Below are 21,829 nucleotides of genomic sequence, written 5' to 3'. Positions count from 1 at the left end.
GTGATCCCAATGTTGCCTCCACCCTTTTTCTCGTTCCATTCAGTCATTCTGAATGTTTTTGGATGACATTCCTGACTGGTCAGGATCCACTTGGTTGAACTGTGCGGTCCCACATTTCATGACAAAGCTGCCAGCATCAAATTCAGCCCTCATTTCTGGAGAAACCTGGTGCATCTCAGTGAAGTAGATTAGTGAGTACAGTTTGTGTGGTTGTGTATCATAAAGAAAGGTAGCCTGGCCTGGAAGGCATACAGGTGTAGTTCCCATATTCCGTCTCTTTGAGATCTGGTGAAGAGGAGAAGAATCTCAACCATTTGCATGTATCTCCTGCCTGTTGTCTGTTGTTATTTGTTCTGTTGTCTGATGTTCTTCTGATTGTTTTTGTTTGTCTGTGTTTGGAATATTTGTCTGAGTTTGTTTTGTAAGTCTGTTGTTCTTTGACACTTGAGAGTAAACACTGCTTCCATTATCAGATCACCAGGCCATTGATCTGCAATGCAACTACATGCACACGCACGCACACGACCGGTGCTACGTCTGTTATCACAAAACTAGGTGGATGACATGGTTAGGCGACAAGAACAAGCAATTCGATTTTGGTTTAAGTCCAGATCCAGCTCTGGCCTATCGACGGGATACAAAACAAACTGTTTAGCTTGGCGGAGGTATGCGCCCTACCAAGTGCTGTTCCAGTTATATTTGAAAACCGCCCACATTATTCCATCATGTATACTTGTACCAAGTTTGATTTAAATCCCTTCAGCTGTTCTCAAATGTCACATTTTTACCTGACATAACCTCTGACCTTTGATGTCGAAATCTAATTGGTGCGTCTTTGCATCATATGCACTTATACCAAGTATGGTCAAAATCCCATTGCCGGTTCAACCAAACAAGCTCGCGCAGTAACTTTTACCAAACAGGACCTCTGACCTTTTCAACGCAAAATCGAATCAGTTCATCTTTGCATCAAAGTACATACTTGATCCAAGTTTGATTTAAATCCCTTCAGCTGTTCTCACGTTATTATGGTAACGACAACCTACCATGGCCAGTCGGCCACGCAGCCCGAAAACATGACGACTCCGTTGGAGGAATGAAAATCCTTTCCCCCTTCCCTTGTCGCTTTGCGATTCATTACTTCATTGCACATTTGCTACCGAGGGCGGAAGGAGGTTATGTTTGTCAGTGAGATACAAATTGTAAACTGTTCAGCCTGACAGGTATATGCTCTACCGAATGTCGTTCTAGTAATTAGGATACAACACAACAACAACAACATGCATTTTAAGGCCATTTTCCCTGCTAGAGCGGGGGTTAGCCTTGACAATCTTCTCCATTTTGCCCTATTTTCTGCATCTCTCCTTGTCAACCCCCTTGCCCGCATTTCTTCTTCCACCATCTTTAGCCAAGTCTTTCTCGGTCTTCCCCGTCCCCTACTTCCTTCTACATTCATTTCCATCACTCTTCTCAACCAGTCACTTTCATCCTTCCTCAACACATGACCAAACCATCTCAACCTGTTCCTCTTCACAGCATCAATCACAGGCTCTATTCCCATCATCTTTCGCAATTCATGATTTGTCTTCCTCTCTCTCAACGATACTCCACACATCCACCGAACCATTCGCATTTCCACTCTTTCCAGCCTTCGTTGCTGCTCTACGTTCATTACCCATGTCTCGCTCCCATAAATCATAACACTTCTCACACATGCAGCATACACCTTTCACTTCAGCTTCAACGACACTCCCCTCCTCATCAGCACGCCACTCAGTTCCTGAAACTTCTTCCATGCACATCTCACTCTTGCAACCGTTGCCGAGTCTGATCCACCTTCTCCATTCAGCATGTCTCCGAGGTAGCAAAATGTTTTCACACCTTCCAGCTTCCCGCCGTCTCCAAGATCCAACTCAACATTTCCTCCATCTGCAGCTCCCTCTGTGCACACCTTACATTTGAATGTAGCTGCCACACTGGTTAATGACCCTCTCAGACAACTACATTTTTGATGAACCCACTCAGCGCACATTGTACATTGAATGGAGTTCACTCTGACACCCTTCCTGCACACAGCACATGGCCACTTCCCAGTTATTTCCACCTCACCACATGCTTTACCACTTGCCATCACCTTCGTCTTTCCTATATTCACCTTCAGACCTTTTCTTTCCATACATTCCTTCCACTTGTTCATCTTTTCCTTCAGTCCATCCATACTTTCCGCAATCAACACCAGATCATCTGCATACAACTCCCACGGGAAACCCTCCTTTACGTTCTGAGCCAGCACCTCCATCACAGCTACAAATAGTAGTGGACTTAGTACCGACCCCTGATGCACTCCCACCTTCACCTCAAACTCACCACTGTTCCCGTCCTTGGTCCTTACAGCTGTGCGCGCTCTCTCGTACATTGCCATCACTACTCTGATCAACCATTCCTCCACTCCTAACTTTCTCAATGCCCATGTCAATACTTCGCGTGGAACCCGATCGAATGCTTTCTCCAGATCAACAAACCCAAGAAACACCTTCTTCCTCTTCTCCATGTACTTCTCCTGCAACTGCCTCACAATAAAGAGCGCGTCTGTCGTTCCTCTTCCTGGCGTAAATCCAAACTGCATTTCGTCGATCTTCACCTTCTTCCTTATCCACCTCTCCAACACCCTTTCCAATACTTTCATTTCATGCTCCAATAACTTTATCGCTCGTTACGAGCCACACTCCAGAGGGTCACATTTCCCCTTGTATAGAGGGACGAGGGTACTCAGTTCCCAATCCACTGGAATGCGGCCTTCTTTCACCACCAAAGAAAATAGGGCAAAATGGAGAACATTGTCATGGGGACCGCAAGGCTAACCCCCGCTCTTGCAGGGAAAATGGCCTTAAAATGCCTGTTGTTGTTGTTGTTGTTTTTCACCACCAGATTACAGATTTCTGTCATTCTCTTCACACCCCAACTTCCTGCTGCCTTCAACATATCTCCCACAACTCCCGTCGGCCCTCCCGCTTTTCTACTCTTCATTGCTTTTATCGCTTCCTCAACTTCCTTCTCAGTTATCTTCTCTGCCGGTCCTAAAACTGGGTTACTCTCTATGTTGCCATCCCATTCATTCTCTGTATTCAACAGCATTTCGATATATCTTTTCCATCTTCCTTTAATTCCATCTGGGTCCACAACGATTTGTCCCACTTCATCCTTCAAGCAACTCACCCCCATCACATCACACCTCTTTCGCTATCTGCTTTGCAATCCTGAATACCGCTCTCTGACCCTCTTCTGAATCCAAGCGTTCTCCGAACATTTTCCTACGTGCCTCCTGCGCCCTTGCTACCTCTTTCTTTGCAGCCTTCTTGGCTGCCTTATAACTTTCATGCTCTGCTTTTTCTGCTCCCATACCCTTCGCCTTCTGCCACTCCTTGAACTTCTTCCTCTTCGCGTCAATCCTCTTTCCAACTTCCTCATCCCACCACCATGTTTCCGAGTGCCTGGGTGGTCCTTTTGTCCATCCACATACCTCACCAACGGCTCCCAACAGACTTTCTTTCATCGACATCCAACCACGTTCAAGCTCAACCACATCACCCTCTACCCTACTCAGCCTCTCTTTTAATGCCTCCCTTACTGTCACCTCTTTCAACCTCGACACCTTCATTCTCAGTTGGTACTTCACCCGCCGAGCTCTCCTTGCACCTTTCACCCTTATATCGCAGACAACCAAGTGGTGCTGTGAAACAGCCTCCTCCCCCGGGAGCACTTTTGTGTCCCGGAGGTGCCCCCTATCTCGCCTACACACCATCAGGTAGTCAACGGTTGCCGTCGACCCACCTGACGTGTATGTAACAAGCTTATTATCCTCTTTCTGGGAACTGAGTATTACAAATCAACAAATCAGCTCCATCAGCAAACTCCAAAATCCTTTCACCTTCTCCATTTCTCACACCATATCCGTAACCCCCATGAACTCCCTCAAAACCGTCCATACTCCTTCCCACATGTCCATTTAGGTCTCCTCCTACCACAACAACTTCCTCATCTTTCACGTTTTCCATCAGCTTCTCTATCGCACACCAGAACTTGTCCTTCTCTTCATCGCTCCGACCAACCTGCGGAGCATATCCCGAGATGACATTCACCAAGAGCTTTCCAATCATCATTTTCACCATCATCAACCTATCACTCACTCTCGTCACACTCACCACACTGTCTACAAACTCCTCAGAAAACAGGACACCAACACCATTCATGCCCTCTGGGCACCCTTGCCACACAAACTTGTATTTCTGTCCCTGCCTACCCTTCACCATTCTCACACCACTTCCCTTCCATCTCGTCTCTTGCACACAACATATGTCCACTCTTCTTCTGATCAATACTTCCACAACTTCTCGTGATCTCCCTGTCATTGTCCCTACATTCCATGTCCCAAACCTAGAAACCGATCTCCACTTCGGGCTGTACCCTGCCCATATGTGGTTGTAATTGTTATGGTTCTCTTTTTGAGGCAATGTTTTTATGGCCGGATGCCCTTCCTGACGCCAACCCTCTTAGTCGCCTCTTACGACACGCAGGGATACGGTGTACCTATTCTAACCAGGGTACACACCGGTACCCTGGTTCTCGTAATTAGGATGTAATGAATAATCAGGAATTTTCAGTTCACCTCTGCAGCTGCTCTTCAGGTTTTTAAACCTGAGTGGAATGCTGTGTTATGGCACAAAAACAAAATTCCAACAAGAATACAGCAAACGGAAATATTTTTAAAAGCAAGCAATACCATGACATTTCTTTTGGAGGAAGGCTCATTAAAAAAAAAAAGATTCTTTTCTTTTAAAGAAACCTCACCTCACTTTCCTTCTTTTTGTCTGTTAGGTTCAGTATTTAAGTTATGGAGAGAGTTGGATTCCATGCCAATGTCAGGATTGACCTCGACATCAAACTTATGACGAGTCACAGAGTCTTTCTGGTCTCCGTCTCCTGGGGAATCAGCATCGGTATCTGACAGCGAGTCAACTAGGATGGAAAGGAAAGCAGAGCAAGGGGTAACTAAATAAAACTACAAAGGGAAATCAGAACAGAGGGATTCGGAGGGGATGGCAAGAAGATGTGTGAAGAAAAAACAGGGATAACAAGAGCGGGCCTCACATGTAAAGTCTTGTTTCTCAAGCTGTTGGATCCGGCGCCTTCCTGGCATGGAGCGCTCCTTGAGGCGCCGGACCTCCGATTGCACACGGCTTCGCAGGATGCGAAACGCCTCCTCGTTGCTCGGAGATGGCTTCTTGAGACGCATAATATTAGCCTTTCTCTTTTGCTCTATTAAATCCAGAACTTCAGGTGTAATCCATGGGCTGCGTGATGAATCCGCGTTGCGGGAATGCTTTTTTGGCCACTGACCTTGGTGCTGGATGGGCAACAATTACAACATTGCTCTTCGTATGCACATGAAAATAAAATTAGCATGTGCTTGTGAAAAAACAACAACAAATGAGGAAAAAAATTCCACTTAACCCCTGACTATCACTTCTTCTTCTCCCTCCTTTTGCTTTAAATATTTCCCTATTGATTCTTGTCTTTTTGCAATTGTTGTTTTCATGTTTTGTTATGCATTATGTTTTGCACTCTGTCAAAGCGCCTTTGGGCTTCATGAAAAGCGCTATACAAAATAAATGAATTATTATTATTATTATTACTTATTGATGGGAAAATGCTCAAAAGCGAGTCTGCATTCCAGGAATAAATGACCGCTCAAATGCAACAGGAGATGTTGCAGACAGACTGGCTTTCTTGGGCTCAAATATAAACCCTCAATAAATAATTCAACCCAGCAAAAAATGATAATAATAATAATGAAGCCAATAAGTAATCATCAAAAATAAGTTCAATAGAAAATTTGCAAATTAGTTACAATAAAGCACACCGATTTAAAATTAATTTCAATTGATTACAACACCATTATTGGCTTCACAGTTTTAAAATTATTCAAAAATTAGGTTCCTAAAATGTTAATTCTTTGGATCAAATAACGGGTTTAATTGTGAGGAAAGGCAATGAAAGATTGCAACAAAAATAGAAAATGCCAAAATCGGTTTACGATTAGAGGAAATGGAGACCTCCAAAATTATTACATTTAAATTCTCAACACAAAGCTGGATTAAATAAATATAAATAAATATTATAATAAATAAATATAATATAAATAAATATAATAGATAAATTCTCAACAAAAATTATTACAATTCCAAACCAGCCACAGAATGGGCATTGGCCATCATTCCAAGTTGTTTAAAAAAGAAAAGAAAATCAGAACAATCCCACAGCGTACAGACACGAGTCATCGTTTACGAGTGTGAGAGTGAAACAATCTTTAGTCCAATTGCCATTGCTCCCCCAATGCTAAACCTGTGATATATATATATATATATATATATATATACTTTGCTTCCACATGTAACATTGCCGATGTTTTCCTGCCACGACCTGACATTGTGCCATTTAACCTTTTCAATAACCCTCACTCTTGCTCCTTCAAAACAACACAACCCTCGCCCCACGCCAGTTATTGCACCAAACTCCCCCCCCCCCCCTCCCCTCACCATCTCCGAAAGCCGCCCCCACCCCACACCCTTCGCTGCCTCCCGCTCCCTCACCACCCATCCCCCCCATACCACACCCTCATCCTCCCGACACCCTCGCCAGCCCCACACCCCCGCACCAGCTCCCAAGGCGACACCTGCCCCACACCTTTGACAGCCCTGCCCCCCATTCCCCAATAACCCCTGCCAGCTTCTGCCTAATACCCCTCCCTCTTACCAGTTCCCACCTTCACCAGCTTCCGTTTCCGCCCCAGCCCTCACCAGCATCCCTGCACTCTCGCCAGCTCCTCGGCACCCCTGCTCTCGCCCTTGCCCTCACCAACGTTCCCACATGCACCTGCCACACACCCTCAACAAAGCTCACCCTTTACCAATGTTAATCTCCCTCCCACAAACATAACCAGCATTTATCTACAAATTTGTTACCTCCTTTGAAGTAAAGTTACTATCCATTCCTTAAACCTGTCTATGCCAATATTCAGGTGTGGCATTCTACAAATTACCTCCAGCAAAAACTACCCTCCAACTTCACCATCCCAATACTGCCCACGCACAAAGACGACCTTCGAACATGCTGCTTGTAATCATCCCCTATTTTCTTTGTTCCCCGAGTGACTCATTTCTCAACTATCTTGTCAACTACCTTTCTTTACCTGCACTACCCACCAACGACTCCAATCTCACTTTTGAAGTTACAGCTGCTTCAAAATGGCTCCAAAATAATTTGCGTTATAATTGTTTTTGGATTATGCCCACCGATGCAGATACAATTTGAAAAATATGGCGATTCCTAAACTTGAGGGCTTTCTACGAATGATACGCAGGTAATTTATACAAAAATAAAAACTACTTGAACATGGTCAGGTGGGGACCATTTCCTGGTAAAGCATGCCGCCTGGTAATGCATACATAATCCTGGTAACGCATACATAGACACCGTCCTGCCTAAAAGCCCCGGAGACCACCTCACGAAGGTCATCTCAGCACAGGAACTGCAGTAGAAAATTCGGAATAAACCCAAATCACTTATCTTATTAATGGGTCTTTAGTAGAACAGGGTGTCATTTTCTTACATTCAAATGTTTATAAATGAATGATCAAAGAATGAATAAATACATCAAATGCTTGAATGAATGAATGAATCTTCTTTTGTATGCAGCACGTGGATACATGTAGCATAATCTGCTCAGGGTGCAGCTGTTCCACTGATGCAGTTCCCCCTCTAACTTTGAGAAGGAATTTGGAATTTGGGCATGGTGCTGACGGGAGCTCACCCTCATCTTCGCGAAGGGCACTGTGGAATATTTAATGTCCAGCAACTAATGCTAACAGACGGGACAACCTTTTTAATAGCCATCCGAGGGACACGGACACACATTGAAGAATCGTCCGACCTGCGAAACAACAGGACGACTGTTTTTAGCTAAGCTGAGATTCAAGCCCATGATAGACAGCTCAGAGGCGAGTGTGCCAACGACTAGGCTATCTTTCCTGCCCAGTGAATGGATAATAGAATGGAACACTAGCCTTAATTATGAATGTGAATGTCATTCAACAGGAGCAGACAGGTAGGACAATGCATTTGGTCAAAGTTTGTTGACAGCCATAGGAAACAAAGAAGCTGGCGTTTTGGGAGTTAACCTTTTGTCAGAAAAAAAGAAGAAGAGCTTTCGTCCATTAACCCTTTACAATTTTGCCCCTGACGAAGGATTAATGCCCAAAACATTAGTTTCTTGCATCCCATAATCAACACATTCTGCTTGTGCCATCTATTAAGCTAATAAGAGTGGTAGAGTAAGTTGTAGAATGCTACAATGGCAAAATTATTTCACTCAAAGTATTGTTGCGGTTCTCTACGCCGGCCTTCTTCCCCTTATCAAGGGGGGATTAATCCCCTTGTCTTTACTGGGCCTGGCGGAAACGAGACTTATTACGTCCCTCCCGGACACACGCGACGTAGGGTATCGGGACTACTTTTCGCTCATACCGAAGTCCCCGCGCTGCCCTGGGAGCGAGGAAACAAGCCTCGCACGAACCACGTGTGGTTTGAGTACACCGAGCAGATTGCGTACACATGGTCCGCGCAGTCTTAGATGTTGGAACCCGATTGGAGCGATCTTATTCGTGCCACACTTAGTCAAATGGAGAAACCACAGGAACGATCGAATCAGGGAAGAAAGAACAAGGGTTTAATTATTCCCACACGTATAAACAGTTCAAGGACGAAGAGACACAGAGCAATCCTTAAGCAGTCTTAACTTATCCCTGGGACAACGGGCCCGGCTCACACTCACACAGGGTATTGCAGATGGGCAGGTGTTCCCCAACGCGTCAAGAGATGGTCCCTGTCCGGCTCTCCACGGTCCCCGGCACGTCCCGCGAAGAAGGTGGCAGGGGCTCGTAGCGCATCTCTCGTACCAGCAGATGATCGGGCGGAACGGCAGAGGGCGGACTTTAGCGCGGCTGGCGGTTACGCAGCCTTGTTCACTTGCGCGTCTCAAATGCGCTATACTCGTTCATAAGCGTGTCTGACTGCGCCCGCGTATGTGTGGCGGCCAACTCCTCTTCTTCAATACACTCCGAGCTGGTTAGCGCGCGCGTTCTTGTGCAACTTCGTCAAGTTCATCACAATGCGAGTCCTTTATCTCTCTCTCTCTCTCGTAGCAAAGTCCTGTCGAGGGCTTTCGCGCAGCGGTTTTATAGCTACGCCCCCCGAACCTTCTGGAACTCACCCGACTCTTCTCACCACGCCCTCTGACGCCACCACCACTCTCGAGCTCTGATTGGCGGCTCGTGCTTACCGTCATTGCTTCTGCCGCTCCGCCTCGATCCTCCTCTGCCTGCCTCGTGTTAACTCGCCCAATATGAACCAACGTTAACGCAAAAGGGATTGAGGCTACGGACGTAGGATGATCGGTGGCAGTAGGGCCTATTTTCCTGGCTCCTACTCAACGCAGAATTAACACTGGAAGGGAACTAAGCTTACAAATACTAAGACATAACTACACTATTGCGAGGCTACATGTTGCTTGTGTGACTAACTATGGGGGACAGACTTTAACCTTTATTAAACTCACTTGACAGACTCAAAACCGCAACAGTATCATAAGGTGGTCAGGGCAAACAATAAAACAAGAAAAACGTCATGCAGAGCACGATACTTGCAAAATCCACCCCTCCTCCAAATAAAGGTTGCCATGGATACATCAAATTATCCATTTCATCAAGATAAAAATTGGCAATCTGAATCAAAGCTTGAGTCAATTGGATAAAAATTGATGATTTTTCAGATGAAAATTGATGATTTTGGAAGTTTGACTTTGAGTTGACCTTTGACATTTTGACCTCAAAATAGTTGGTTTCCCAATTCAGTGATGCACCATACAAATGCTGTTAAATCTTCAAGTCAATCAGATGAAAATAGATGCTTTTTCAGATAAGAATTGATGATTTGGGAAGTTTGACTGAGTTTACCTTTGACCTTTTGACCTCAAAATAGTTGGTTTCCCAATTCAGTGATGCACCATACAAATGCTGTTAAATTTTCAAGTCAGATGAAAATTTATGCTTTTTCAGATGAAAATTGATGATTTGGGAAGTTTGACCTTGAGTTGATCTAAAAAATAGTTGGTTTCTCTGTTTGGTGACAATGTGCAAAAGCTGTTAAATTTTCAAGTCAATCGGATGAAAAATGACAATTTTAGAAATTTGACCTCGAGATGACCTTTGACATCAAAATCAATAGGCTTCTTCCTTATGAGCAACTCTACCATTTGGTGAAGTTTCGTGAAGTTCTGTTTCAAATTGTGACCTGGAGGTGATTGACATACAGACAGAATAACACACAAGACCAAACAATATACTTGAAAAATCTTCGATTTTGTAAGTAATAAAGAAATGCCAGCACACACCAAGTTCCAATGTACCACAGAGTCAAAATTACCCAGACGACGTTAAGATAATGGATACTCAACTTCCAAGGGTACAAACATTTTTTGCAAATGACCAATCATTCCACAAATATCAATCCTTTACCATTTATTAAATATCAACTATAAATGCAGTCCCAAGTTCATTCTTTTCCATCATTCCCAAACTCTGTCAACCATCACGGCACATTGACCCACGTAAAGCATGGAACACGATTGATTTGCAGACATCATTGTCAATTTCAAACGGACTGCCTATATCCAGTTGGTGTATTTGATTGCCTACAAAATAACATTTTTGGATCAATTACCCAAACGTTTGGGGAGATAGTATGCATATAGTAAATGGCAAAGTTTATCTGCCACAAAATTTGACAAACACGAATAATACCCACGCCTAGATCCCTCGTGATTTGGCCACCTTGTTTTTTGTCACATGTGGCATCTCAACTATTGGATCAAAGACAGTCAAATTTCACAATCATCATGGTTGCCAATAATCACCAGCTTGATGATAAAGTGATATTACGTAACGTGGGTTTCTGTCTAGGTTTCACCTTTTGGCGATCTTCTGTGTATGAAGTATTGCCAGGCGGGGAATGTGGACGAGCATAACGACCTATATCATGAGACAGGGGAGGGGGTGGACAGAAGTCTAAGCTTGATTAACACTTGTGAAAAATAAAGGGTACAACCACACCAATCCATGCAAAACAAAGGAACGACATGGGTTGGAAGAGAGAATGATTAGCAAAGCTTGGAATGAAATATAGAGTCAACAAAATTTTGCTCACCAAAAGAAGATTGCGGTTGCATGTTCGTCTGCCTCTGAAACGTTTCAAGTTCTGAGTACACCTAGGGAAAAAAGAAAAAGGAATAAAACAAAAAACGTGGTGCGAAATCACTTTTTTATGAAATCTGATTGACAGGCAGGATGCAATTGAAAAAAAAAAAATCCATTCTGTGGACAATTCGACGCAAATATTCATCTGAACCAAGATTGTGTTATAACACTTTTTTCTATGAAAAGTCAGAAAAGTAATTTAGTTCTGTGTGCACAGGCCTATTACCTGGAATAATGCTCCAAGATAACAAAGAAAATTCCCTTTTTAAGGCCATTTTACCTGCTGGAGCAGGAGTTAGCCTTGCGGGCCCCATGACAATCATCAAGTTCCCTTTTTGAGGGAATGTTTTTATGGTCGTATGCCCTTCCTGACGCCAACCCTTTAGTCTCCTCTGACGACACGCAGGGATATGGTGTACCTATTCTAACCCGGGGCAAACACCGACACATTCATCCCAGCAAGCTGGTACTCAATTTGCCGACCTCAGAAGGACGACAGGTTGAGTCAACCCCCCTGGCGTCAATCAAACAATTGACTGGGATTCTAACTCAGGATCCAAAGATCTCAAGCCGGCACCCTAACCGCTAAGCCAACACAAGGCTAATGCCCCAAGATAACAATAAATAAATAAATATGTTGGAAGAACATTGGAATGAATACAGCAAACAAAAACAAACCACTGGCACCCGCTGACGCGCAACAGGCCTTCCGCGCGAATCTAACGGGCCGCGTGAAGCTCGCTCCTCCAGCGGGACCTGTCTTCATCATCTTTGGTGGGTTTGGTGTCTCCGAACACGGCCTGTCCGATCGCTTCCTTGACCCTGTCGTCCAAGCACGATCGTTCACTTTATTGTCCAGAACGAGAGAGATAAATGCCGTCTGCCGCGATCCAGACCAGACCCAGAGAGCGGAGAGAAACGAAGAGCAGCGAAGACAAAAACCAGCGAAGAAAGGGCGAAGCGAAGAAGAAGCGCAAAATATCCGTAAGCGCGTCCTTTTATCACCCATGCTCTGACGTCATCAGCTGTGCTTCACCAATCAGCGAGTTGCTTCTTACCAGTCCTCCTGTCAATCCAATACCCTGGCCAATCATGGCTCCTCGGGGCATGGCCTCGGCCTGCCGTACTATGTGTGCCCCCCCCAAGTCGGGGTTGTCAGCGGTAGGGCTCGACGTCCTGGCTTCCAGTATGTTTTATTATTGAGTGCCATTAAATGCACGATTCTAGTGTCGAATGCGGTGCCATAAGGGACATAGGGATAAATCACAGAGCGAACGACGTACAAGGAATTAATCAGGAACGACGGACATCAGGAACGACGTACATCCTGACATCCAACCTGAAGGCAGAGCATGGCAATTTTGAATATGACAGTTCCAAAGATGCATTTGGATTCGCACCAACAAACAACAACAACAACAGGCATTTAAAGGCCATTTTCCCTGCAAGAGCGGGGGTGAGCCTTGCGATAAACATGACAATCTTCTCCATTTTGCCCTATTTTCTGCATCTCCCCTTGTTAACCCCCTTGCCCGCATTTCTTCTTCGACCATCTTGAGCCAAGTCTTTCTCGGTCTTCCCCGTCCTCGACTTCCTTCTACATTCATTTCCATCACTCTTCTCAACCAGTCACTTTCATCCTTCCTCAACACATGATCAAACCATCTCAAACCGTTTCTCTTCACAGCATCAATCACAGGCTCTATTCCCATCATCTTTCGCAATTCATCATTTGTCTTCCTCTCTCTCAACGATACTCCACACATCCACCGAACCATTCGCATGTCCACCCTTTCCAGCCTTCGTTGCTGCTCTACGTTCATTACCCATGTCTCGCTCCCATAAATCATAACACTTCTCACACATGCAGCATACACCTTTCCCTTCAGCTTCAACGACACTCCCCTCCTCGTCAGCACGCCACTCAGTTCCCGAAACTTCTTCCATGCACATCTCGCTCCAGCAACCGTTGCCGGGTCTGATCCACCTTCTCCATTCAGCACGTCTCCGAGGTAACAAAATGTTTTCACACCTTCCAGCTTCACGCCGTCTCCAAGATCCAACTCAACATTTCCTCCATCTGAAGCTCCCTCTATGCACACGTCACACGTGAATGTCACTGCCACACTGGTTAATGACCCTCTCAAACCACTACATTTTTGATGAACCCACTCAGCGCACATTGTACATTGAATGGAATTCACTCCGACACCCTTCCTGCACAGAGCACATGGCCACTTCCCAGTTTTTTCCACCTCACCACATGCTTTACCACTTGCCATCACCTTCGTCTTTCCGATATTCACCTTCAGACCTTTTGTCTCCATACATTCCTTCCACTTGTTCATCTTCTCCTTCAGTCCATCCATACTTTCTGCAATCAACACCAGATCATCTGCATACAACAACTCCCACGGTAAACCCTCCTTTACGTTCCGAGCCAGCACCTCCATCACAGCTACAAATAGTAGTGGACTTAGTACCGACCTCTGATGCACTCCCACCTTCACCTCAAACTCACCACTGTTCCTGTCCTTCGTCCTTACAGCTGTGCGCGCTCTTTTGTACACTGCCATCACTATTGTGATCAACCATTCCTCCACTCCTAACTTCCTCAATGCCCATGTCACTACTTCACGTGGAACCCTATCGAATGCTTTCTCCACATCAACAAACCCAAGAAACAACTTCTTCCTCTTCTCCATGTACTTCTCCTGCAACTGCCTCACAATAAAAAGCGAGTCTGTCGTTCCTCTTCCTGGCATAAATCCAAACTGCATTTCGTCAATCTTCACTTTCTTCCTTATCCTCCTCTCCAACACCCTTTCCAATACCTTCATTCCATGCTCCAATAACTTTATCGCTCGGTACGAGCCACACTCCAGAGGGTCACCTTTCCCCTTGTATAGAGGGACGAGGGTACTCAGTTCCCAACGCACCATCAGGTAGTCAACGGTTGTCGTCGACCCACCTGACGTGTATGTAACAAGCTTATTATCCTCTTTCTGGAACTGAGTATTACAAATCAACAAATCAGCTCCATCAGCAAACTCCAAAATCCTTTCACCTTCTCCATTTCTCACACCATATCCGTAACCCCCATGAACTCCCTCAAAACCATCCATACTCCTTCCCACATGTCCATTCAGGTCTCCTCCCACCACAACAACTTCCTCATCTTTCACGTTTTCCATCAGTTTCTCTATCGCACACCAGAACTTATCCTTCTCTTCATCGCTTCGACCAACCTGCGGAGCATATCCCGAGATGACGTTCACCAAGAGCTTTCCAATCATCATTTTCACCATCATCAACCTATCACTCACTCTAGTCACACTCACCACACTGTCTACAAACTCCTCAGAAAACATGACACCAACACCATTCACGCCCTCCAGGCACCCTTGCCACACAAACTTGTATTTCTGTCCCTACCCTTCACCATTCTCACACCACTTCCCTTCCATCTCGTCTGTTGCACACAACATATGTCCACTCTTCTTCTGACCAATACTTCCACCACTTCTCCTGATCTCCCTGTCATTGTCCCTACATTCCATGTCTCAAACCTCAGAAACCGATCTCCACTTGGGGCTGCACCCTGCCCATATGTACTTGTAATTGTCATGGTTCTCTTTTTGAGGCAATGTTTTTATGGCCGGATGCCCTTCATGACGCCAACCCTCTTAGTCGTCTCTTACGACACGCAGCGATACGGTGTACCTATTCTGACCAGGGTACACACTGGGAAACGTTTAAAACATGGAAATTCTGGGGGGGGGGGGGGGGGGGGCGTCAGCATCGCGGCTGCGGTTTAAACATATTCCAACAATATCAAAACAGAACCATGATAACGACCATGAAAAACAATCTGGGAAAAGTCTCCAAGCGAGAACGTGGATTTGAGAAATAAGGAGCAAAGGCGGAAAAAAACGAGATACAGGGGGCGGGGCACAAGTCGAGACGAGGAGGAGAGCGAACAAGCACGTGTCCGGGAGGAGAGAAAGAATCAATATAGAATTATTTGTCTATCCGTTTGTCCTGTTTTTAAAAACGCCGGACAAAGGGTAAGATGCCCGCGAGAGGCAGGGAGGAGAAAAGAAAATCAAAGAAACAAGCAAATACTATGAAGGAAAGAACTTACACTCACAAAACACCGACGGGGGGAAGGGAGCCCGGAAAGACTAGGCCACGCACGACGTGCGAATAAAAAACGAAGGGAGTTCATGGGGGTTACGGATATGGTGTGAGAAATGGAGAAGGTGAAAGGATTTTGGAGTTTGCTGATGGAGCTGATTTGTTGATTTGTAATACTCAGTTCCAGAAAGAGGATAATAAGCTTGTTACATACACGTCAGGTGGGTCGACGACAACCGTTGACTACCTGATGGTGCGTAGGCGAGATAGGGGGCACCTCCGGGACACAAAGGTGATCCCGGGGGAGGAGGCTGTTTCACAGCACCACTTGGTTGTCTGCGACATAAGGGTGAAAGGTGCGAGGAGAGCTCGGCGGGTGAAGTACCAACCGAGAATGAAGGTGTGGAGGTTGAAAGAGGTGACAGTAAGAGAGGCATTAAAAGAGAGGCTGAGTAGGGCAGAGGATGATGTGGTTGAGCTTGAAAGTGGTTGGATGTCAATGAAAGATAGTCTGTTGGGAGCCGTTGGTGAGGTATGTGGATGGACAAAAGGACCACCGAGGCACTCGGAAACATGGTGGTGGGATGATGAAGTTGGAAAGAGGATTGACGAGAAGAGGAAGAAGTTCAAGGAGTGGCAGAAGGCGAAGGGTACGGGAGCAGAAACAGCAGAGCATGAAAGTTATAAGGCAGCCAGGAAGGCTGCAAAGAAAGAGGTAGCAAAGGCGCAGGAGGCATGTAGGAAAATGTTCGGAGAACGCTTGGATTTGGAAGAGGGTCAGAAAGCAGTATTCAGGATTGCAAAGCGGATAGCGAAAGAGAGGTGTGATGTGATGGGGGTGAGTTGCTTGAAGGATGAAGTGGGACAAATTGTTGTCGACCCAGATGGAATTAAAGGAAGATGGAAAAGATATATGGAAATGCTGTTGAATACAGAGAATGAATGGGATGGCAACATAGAGAGTAACCCAATTTTAGGACCAGCAGAGAAGATAACTGAGAAGGAAGTTGAGGAAGCTATAAAAGCAATGAAGAGTGGAAAAGCCAGAGGGCCAACGGGAGTTGTGGGAGATATGCTGAAGGCAGCAGGAAGTTGGGGTGTGGAGAGAATGACAGAGATCTGTAATCTGGTGGTGAAAGCAGGCCGCATTCCAGTGGCTTGGGAACTGAGTACCCTCGTCCCTCTATACAAGGGGAAAGGTGACCCTCTGGAGTGTGGCTCATACCGAGCGATAAAGTTATTGGAGCATGGAATGAAGGTATTGGAAAGCGTGTTGGGGAGGAGGATAAGGAAGAAAGTGAAGATCGACGAAATGCAGTTTGGATTTATGCCAGGAAGAGGAACGACAGACGTGCTTTTTATTGTGAGGCAGTTGCAGGAGAAGTACATGGAGAAGAGGAAGAAGTTGTTTTTTGGGTTTGTTGATCTGGAGAAAGCATTCGATAGGGTTCCACGCAAAGTATTGACATGGGCATTGAGGAAGTTAGGAGTGGAGGAATGGTTGATCAGAGTAGTGATGGCAATGTACAAAAGAGCGCGCACAGCTGTAAGGACGAAGGACGGGAACAGTGGTGAGTTTGAGGTGAAGGTGGGAGTGCATCAGGGGTCCGTACTAAGTCCACTACTATTTGTAGCTGTGATGGAGGTGCTGGCTCAGAACGTAAAGGAGGGTTTACCATGGGAGTTGTTGTATGCAGATGATCTGGTGTTGATTGCGGAAAGTATGGATGGACTGAAGGAAAAGATGAACAAGTGGAAGGAATGTATTGAGACAAAAGGTCTGAAGGTGAATATCGGAAAGACGAAGGTGATGGCAAGTGGTAAAGCACGTGGTGAGGTGGAAAGAACTGGGAAGTGGCCGTGTGCTGTGTGCAGGAAGGGTGTCGGAGTGAACTCCATTCAATGTACAATGTGCGCTGAGTGGGTTCATCAAAAATGTAGTGGTCTGAGAGGGTCATTTACCAGTGTGGCAGCTACATTCAAATGTAAGGTGTGCACAGAGGGAGCTGCAGATGGAGGAAATGTTGAGTTAGATCTTGGAGACGGCGTGAAGCTGGAAGGTGTGAAAACATTTTGCTACCTCGGAGACATGCTGAATGGAGAAGGTGGATCAGACTCGGCAACGGTTGCAAGAGTGAGATGTGCATGGAAGAAGTTTCAGGAACTGAGTGGCGTGCTGATGAGGAGGGGAGTGTCGTTGAAGCTGAAGGGAAAGGTGTATGCTGCATGTGTGAGAAGTGTTATGATTTATGGGAGCGAGACATGGGTAATGAACGTAGAGCAGCAACGAAGGCTGGAAAGGGTGGAAATGCGAATGGTTCGATGGATGTGCGGAGTATCGTTGAGAGAGAGGAAGACAAATGATGAATTGCGAAAGATGATGGGAATATTGCCTGTGATTGATGCTGTGAAGAGGAACAGGTTGAGATGGTTTGGTCATGTGTTGAGGAAGGATGAAAGTGACTGGTTGAGAAGAGTGATGGAAATGAATGTAGAAGGAAGTAGAGGACGGGGAAGACCGAGATAGACTTGGCTAAAGATGGTGGAAGAAGAAATGCGGGCAAGGGGGTTAACAAGGAGAGATGCAGAAAATAGGGCAAAATGGAGAAGATTGTCATGGGGACCGCAAGGCTAACCCCCGCTCTTGCAGGGAAAATGGCCTTAAAATGCATGTTGTTGCGTTGTATTGCTTTTATCGCTTCCTCAACTTCCTTCTCGGTTATCTTCTCTGCCGGTCCTAAAACTGGGTTACTCTCTATGTTGCCATCCCATTCATTCTCTGCATTCAACAGTATTTCCATATATCTCTTCCATCTTCCTTTAATTCCATATGGGTCCACAATGATTTGTCCCACTTCATCGGCCCGGAGGTGGGGGTGCGGGGCCTGTCACGGAACGTCAAAACAAACGGCCTGCCGGGGCCGCCCAAAAGTCGGGCGTGAGGGGCGCGTCCACTAATGGAACGCCTCTCGCTTCCCAGATCGAGGGCCACGTGGTCAGGAGAACCTCGTCCCTTCTGGTTGCCTTGCCGTCCCACCTTGAGCGCTGGTCAGGGTGTACTTCAAACTAAGCTTAAGTGTCAAGTGTTAAGTTCCTCCTTGCCCTCGCAAGGGAAAGGCTGGGGTCAAGCTCTTCCAAATTTCCAAACACTAGAAATTGGACGTCTCAAATTAATTAATTAATTTGTTAATACATCTCAGTCGCCCGCGACCTCTCTAGCGCGGGTGTCGAACCAGTTCATTTCCGGTGCGGCCGGGCCGAGTATCGACCTGGCCGTGGCCGAAGCCGTTGGTTCCGCCGTAGCACGCTAACGCGTAGGCTCGTGCGTCCCTGGTCCGCCGGGGCTCCGCGGGTGTCCTGCCGTGCCTGGCGCCGCTATTCTCTCGACTTCCGGGAGTAGGTGCCGGTGCCCGGGGACGGATTTCGGTCTAAACATGGTAGCGCTAGGCCAGTGGGACCGCCGGGACCCACGTGCACTCACACGTTGTTCTACGCGTGGGCGGCAGTATCAGACCGGGGCGCCCAAACGCTCCCCGGCTAAAGTTCATCCTGAAGTGCCCACATTGTGCGGACAAACCCCACCAAGTCGAGGGCCACGTGGTCAGGAGAACCTCGTCCCTTCTGGTCACACTGTGCCTATCGGCCGGCCTCGAAGACCGAAATTGTGTCGGTTACCGATCCTTCGGGTTCGTAACTATGCCACCCTCACCCCCATCACATCACACCTCTCTTTCGCTATCTGCTTTGCAATCCTGAATGCGGCTCTCTGACCATCTTCCAAATCCAAGCGTTCTCCGAACATTTTCCTGCATGCCCCCGGCGCCTTTGCTACCTCTTTCTTTGCAGCTTTCTTGGCTGCCTTATAACTTTCATGCTCTGCCTTTTCTGCTCCCATACCCTTCGCCTTCTGCCACTCCTTGAACTTCTTCCTCTTCTCGTCAACCCTCTTTCCAACTTCATCATCCCACCACCATGTTTCCGAGTGCCTCGGTGGTCCTTTTGTCCATCCACATACCTCACCAACGGCTCCCCACAGTCTATCTTTCATTGACATCCAACCACTTTGAAGCTCAAACACATCATCCTCGACCATACTCAGCCTCTCTTTAAATGCCTCCCTTACTGTCACCTCTTTCAACCCCCACACCTTCATTCTCGGTTGGTACTTCACCCGCCGAGCTCTCCTCGCACCTTTCACCCTTATGTCACAGACAACCAAGTGGTGCTGTGAAACAGCCTCCTCCCCCGGGATCACCTTTGTGTCCCAGAGGTGCCCCCTATCTCGCCTACGCACCAGCAGGTAGTCAACGGTTGTCGTCGACGCACCTGACGTGTATGTAACAAGCTTATTATCCTCTTTCTGGAACTGAGTATTACAAATCAACAAATCAGCTCCATCAGCAAACTCCAAAATCCTTTCACCTTCTCCATTTCTCACACCATATCCGTAACCCCCATGAACTCCCTCAAAACCGTCCATACTCCTTCCCACATGTCCATTTAGGTCTCCTCCTACCACAACAACTTCCTCATCTTTCACATTTTCCATCAGCTTCTCCATTGCACACCAGAACTTGTCTTGAACGTGGATTCGCACCAACATGGCCGCCATATAATTTTTCAGGAGAGAATTGTGGGTGGTGTCAGGCCAGCAGTCCAACCAATGGGTAGAAAGGAATGTTACACATGGACGGACCAAAAAATGTGTGTGTATGTATATATATATATATATGTATATATATATGTATATATATTGTTACGGTTTTTAGAACCTTCACTTGTAAATAATAAGCCTTGTAAATAATTCCCTGTAAATATCCCCCATCTTCCCAAAGGTCAAAGATCGCACCCTAGATAGGCCACAAGCAACACGTGGGACACCATAGAAACCTCTTCAGTTATCTCATTAGTATGTGTTTCAGGTAAGGCTCTGTTCCCAATAGTTGAATCGACGTTGCATTAATGAAATAAGAGTAGGCCCCAAAGTTCCCTTCAAAAGCGGTGCGAGTGGTTTTCTATCTCCCCACAAGACGCCATTGCCCATGTGCTTCATCTCGGAGAAGAAGGGGGAGGAGTCCTCAGAGCTCCAGGAATAAGGCGTGGCCCCGTCAACGCACCATCAAGGGGCGGAGCCGGTGAGCCCTCGCGACCAATCCAGGCCGAGGCGTGTTCACCGGTAGGCAGAGCGAAGCGGACGCGGCTTGATTCTCGAGGCATGTAATAAAAGCGCCGCCGCGGACTACTTCGAGAGAGGAGCCACAGACGAACAAGCAGATGAGCCAGAGAGAGCCACGGAGGCGAGCGGCAGAGAGAGAGAGCCACGGAGATTGACCGGCAGAGATTAGAATTACGTACGCAGCATACCAGCTTTTCCCCGCTATATAATTGTCCGGTCGCGTCCAACGACACGCGGAGCTGTTTGCCGGGTTTCGCCTCGAACCCAAAGCGTGGACCGGAGCGCGAGCTTGGAGCCGGACCTCGACGCCTACCATCTGCATGGACCCTTCTCCTCCTCCCATTACCAACTCCCATGTAAGTCTGTTTGTTCTGTCCTGGGAGTGATAAGTAAGACTGTTTAAGCTTGCCCTGTGTCCTTTTATTTCCTCTCTTGTACATTCTATTCCTTTCGTTTCCTCTTCATTATTGTTTGTAATAAATTATATTTGTTCTTTCTTACCTTTTGGTTTCCTCTCATCCGATCGCTTTCGTGATTTCCTCAATTGAGTACCGGTGGCACGATTTGGCCAACGCTCAGGATCGGGTTAGTGTTTACTCACGGCTCAGATTTCGGACTGCTAACCGCTCGGCAAACTCAATCTTGTCCGGGTCCGAGCAGGGAATTATATCCCTGCTTTGCGGAGGGATTGGCAAAGGTATTTGGGAACCCATTGACCAATCACCCTGGCCAATCTCAACCCCGCAAAGGAGCGTGTAATTTCCAGGACTGGGAGGATCGGCCAGTGTAAAAGACAAGGGGATTAACCCCCCCCCCCCCTTGGTAAGGGGAGCGCCGACCCCCGGATCCGCAACAATATATAAATAAATATATATATATATATATATATTTATATATATTTATATATTGTTACGGATCTCAGAGTACGGCGCTCCCATTACCGAGGGGGAGTTAATCCCCTCGTCTATTAAGCTGGCCGTCTCCGGTCCTGGAGCTATGACGTCACTTCCGGTCAGTGCTGAATAGGGTGGTCGGCCAATTGTTCCTATTACCTAATTACCAGCACCTTCCGGTAAGCGAGTAAATGAGCCCCGCCCGAGCCACGGGTGTAATGGACACGCCGAGCGAAGCGAGCCACGACTCAGGC

The 21,829-nt window shown here is 46.6% G+C and overlaps 1 protein-coding gene across 2 annotated transcripts in view; it reads right to left on the bottom strand.

Annotated features, from left to right (window-relative positions):
• Window positions 1–21,829, bottom strand: part of LOC137433033 (uncharacterized) — an 85,327-nt gene that overhangs the window by 4,024 nt on the left and 59,474 nt on the right. For both annotated transcript variants that reach the window (XM_068125428.2, XM_078783879.1), the window contains 4 exons: window positions 11,320–11,380; window positions 11,083–11,144; window positions 5,149–5,404; window positions 4,849–5,016 (listed from right to left, as the gene is read on the bottom strand). In XM_068125428.2, the coding sequence (XP_067981529.2) occupies window positions 4,850–5,016; window positions 5,149–5,404; window positions 11,083–11,144; window positions 11,320–11,380 (546 nt within the window). In that variant the 3' untranslated portion in view covers window position 4,849. The remainder of the gene's footprint in view (window positions 1–4,848; window positions 5,017–5,148; window positions 5,405–11,082; window positions 11,145–11,319; window positions 11,381–21,829) is intronic.

Source organism: Myxine glutinosa, chromosome 8, assembly GCF_964187855.1.
Source record: "Myxine glutinosa chromosome 8, kmMyxGlut1.1, whole genome shotgun sequence".
NCBI classification, from domain to species: Eukaryota; Metazoa; Chordata; class Myxini; order Myxiniformes; family Myxinidae; genus Myxine; species Myxine glutinosa.
This window is presented reverse-complemented; position numbering and strand designations above follow the sequence as displayed.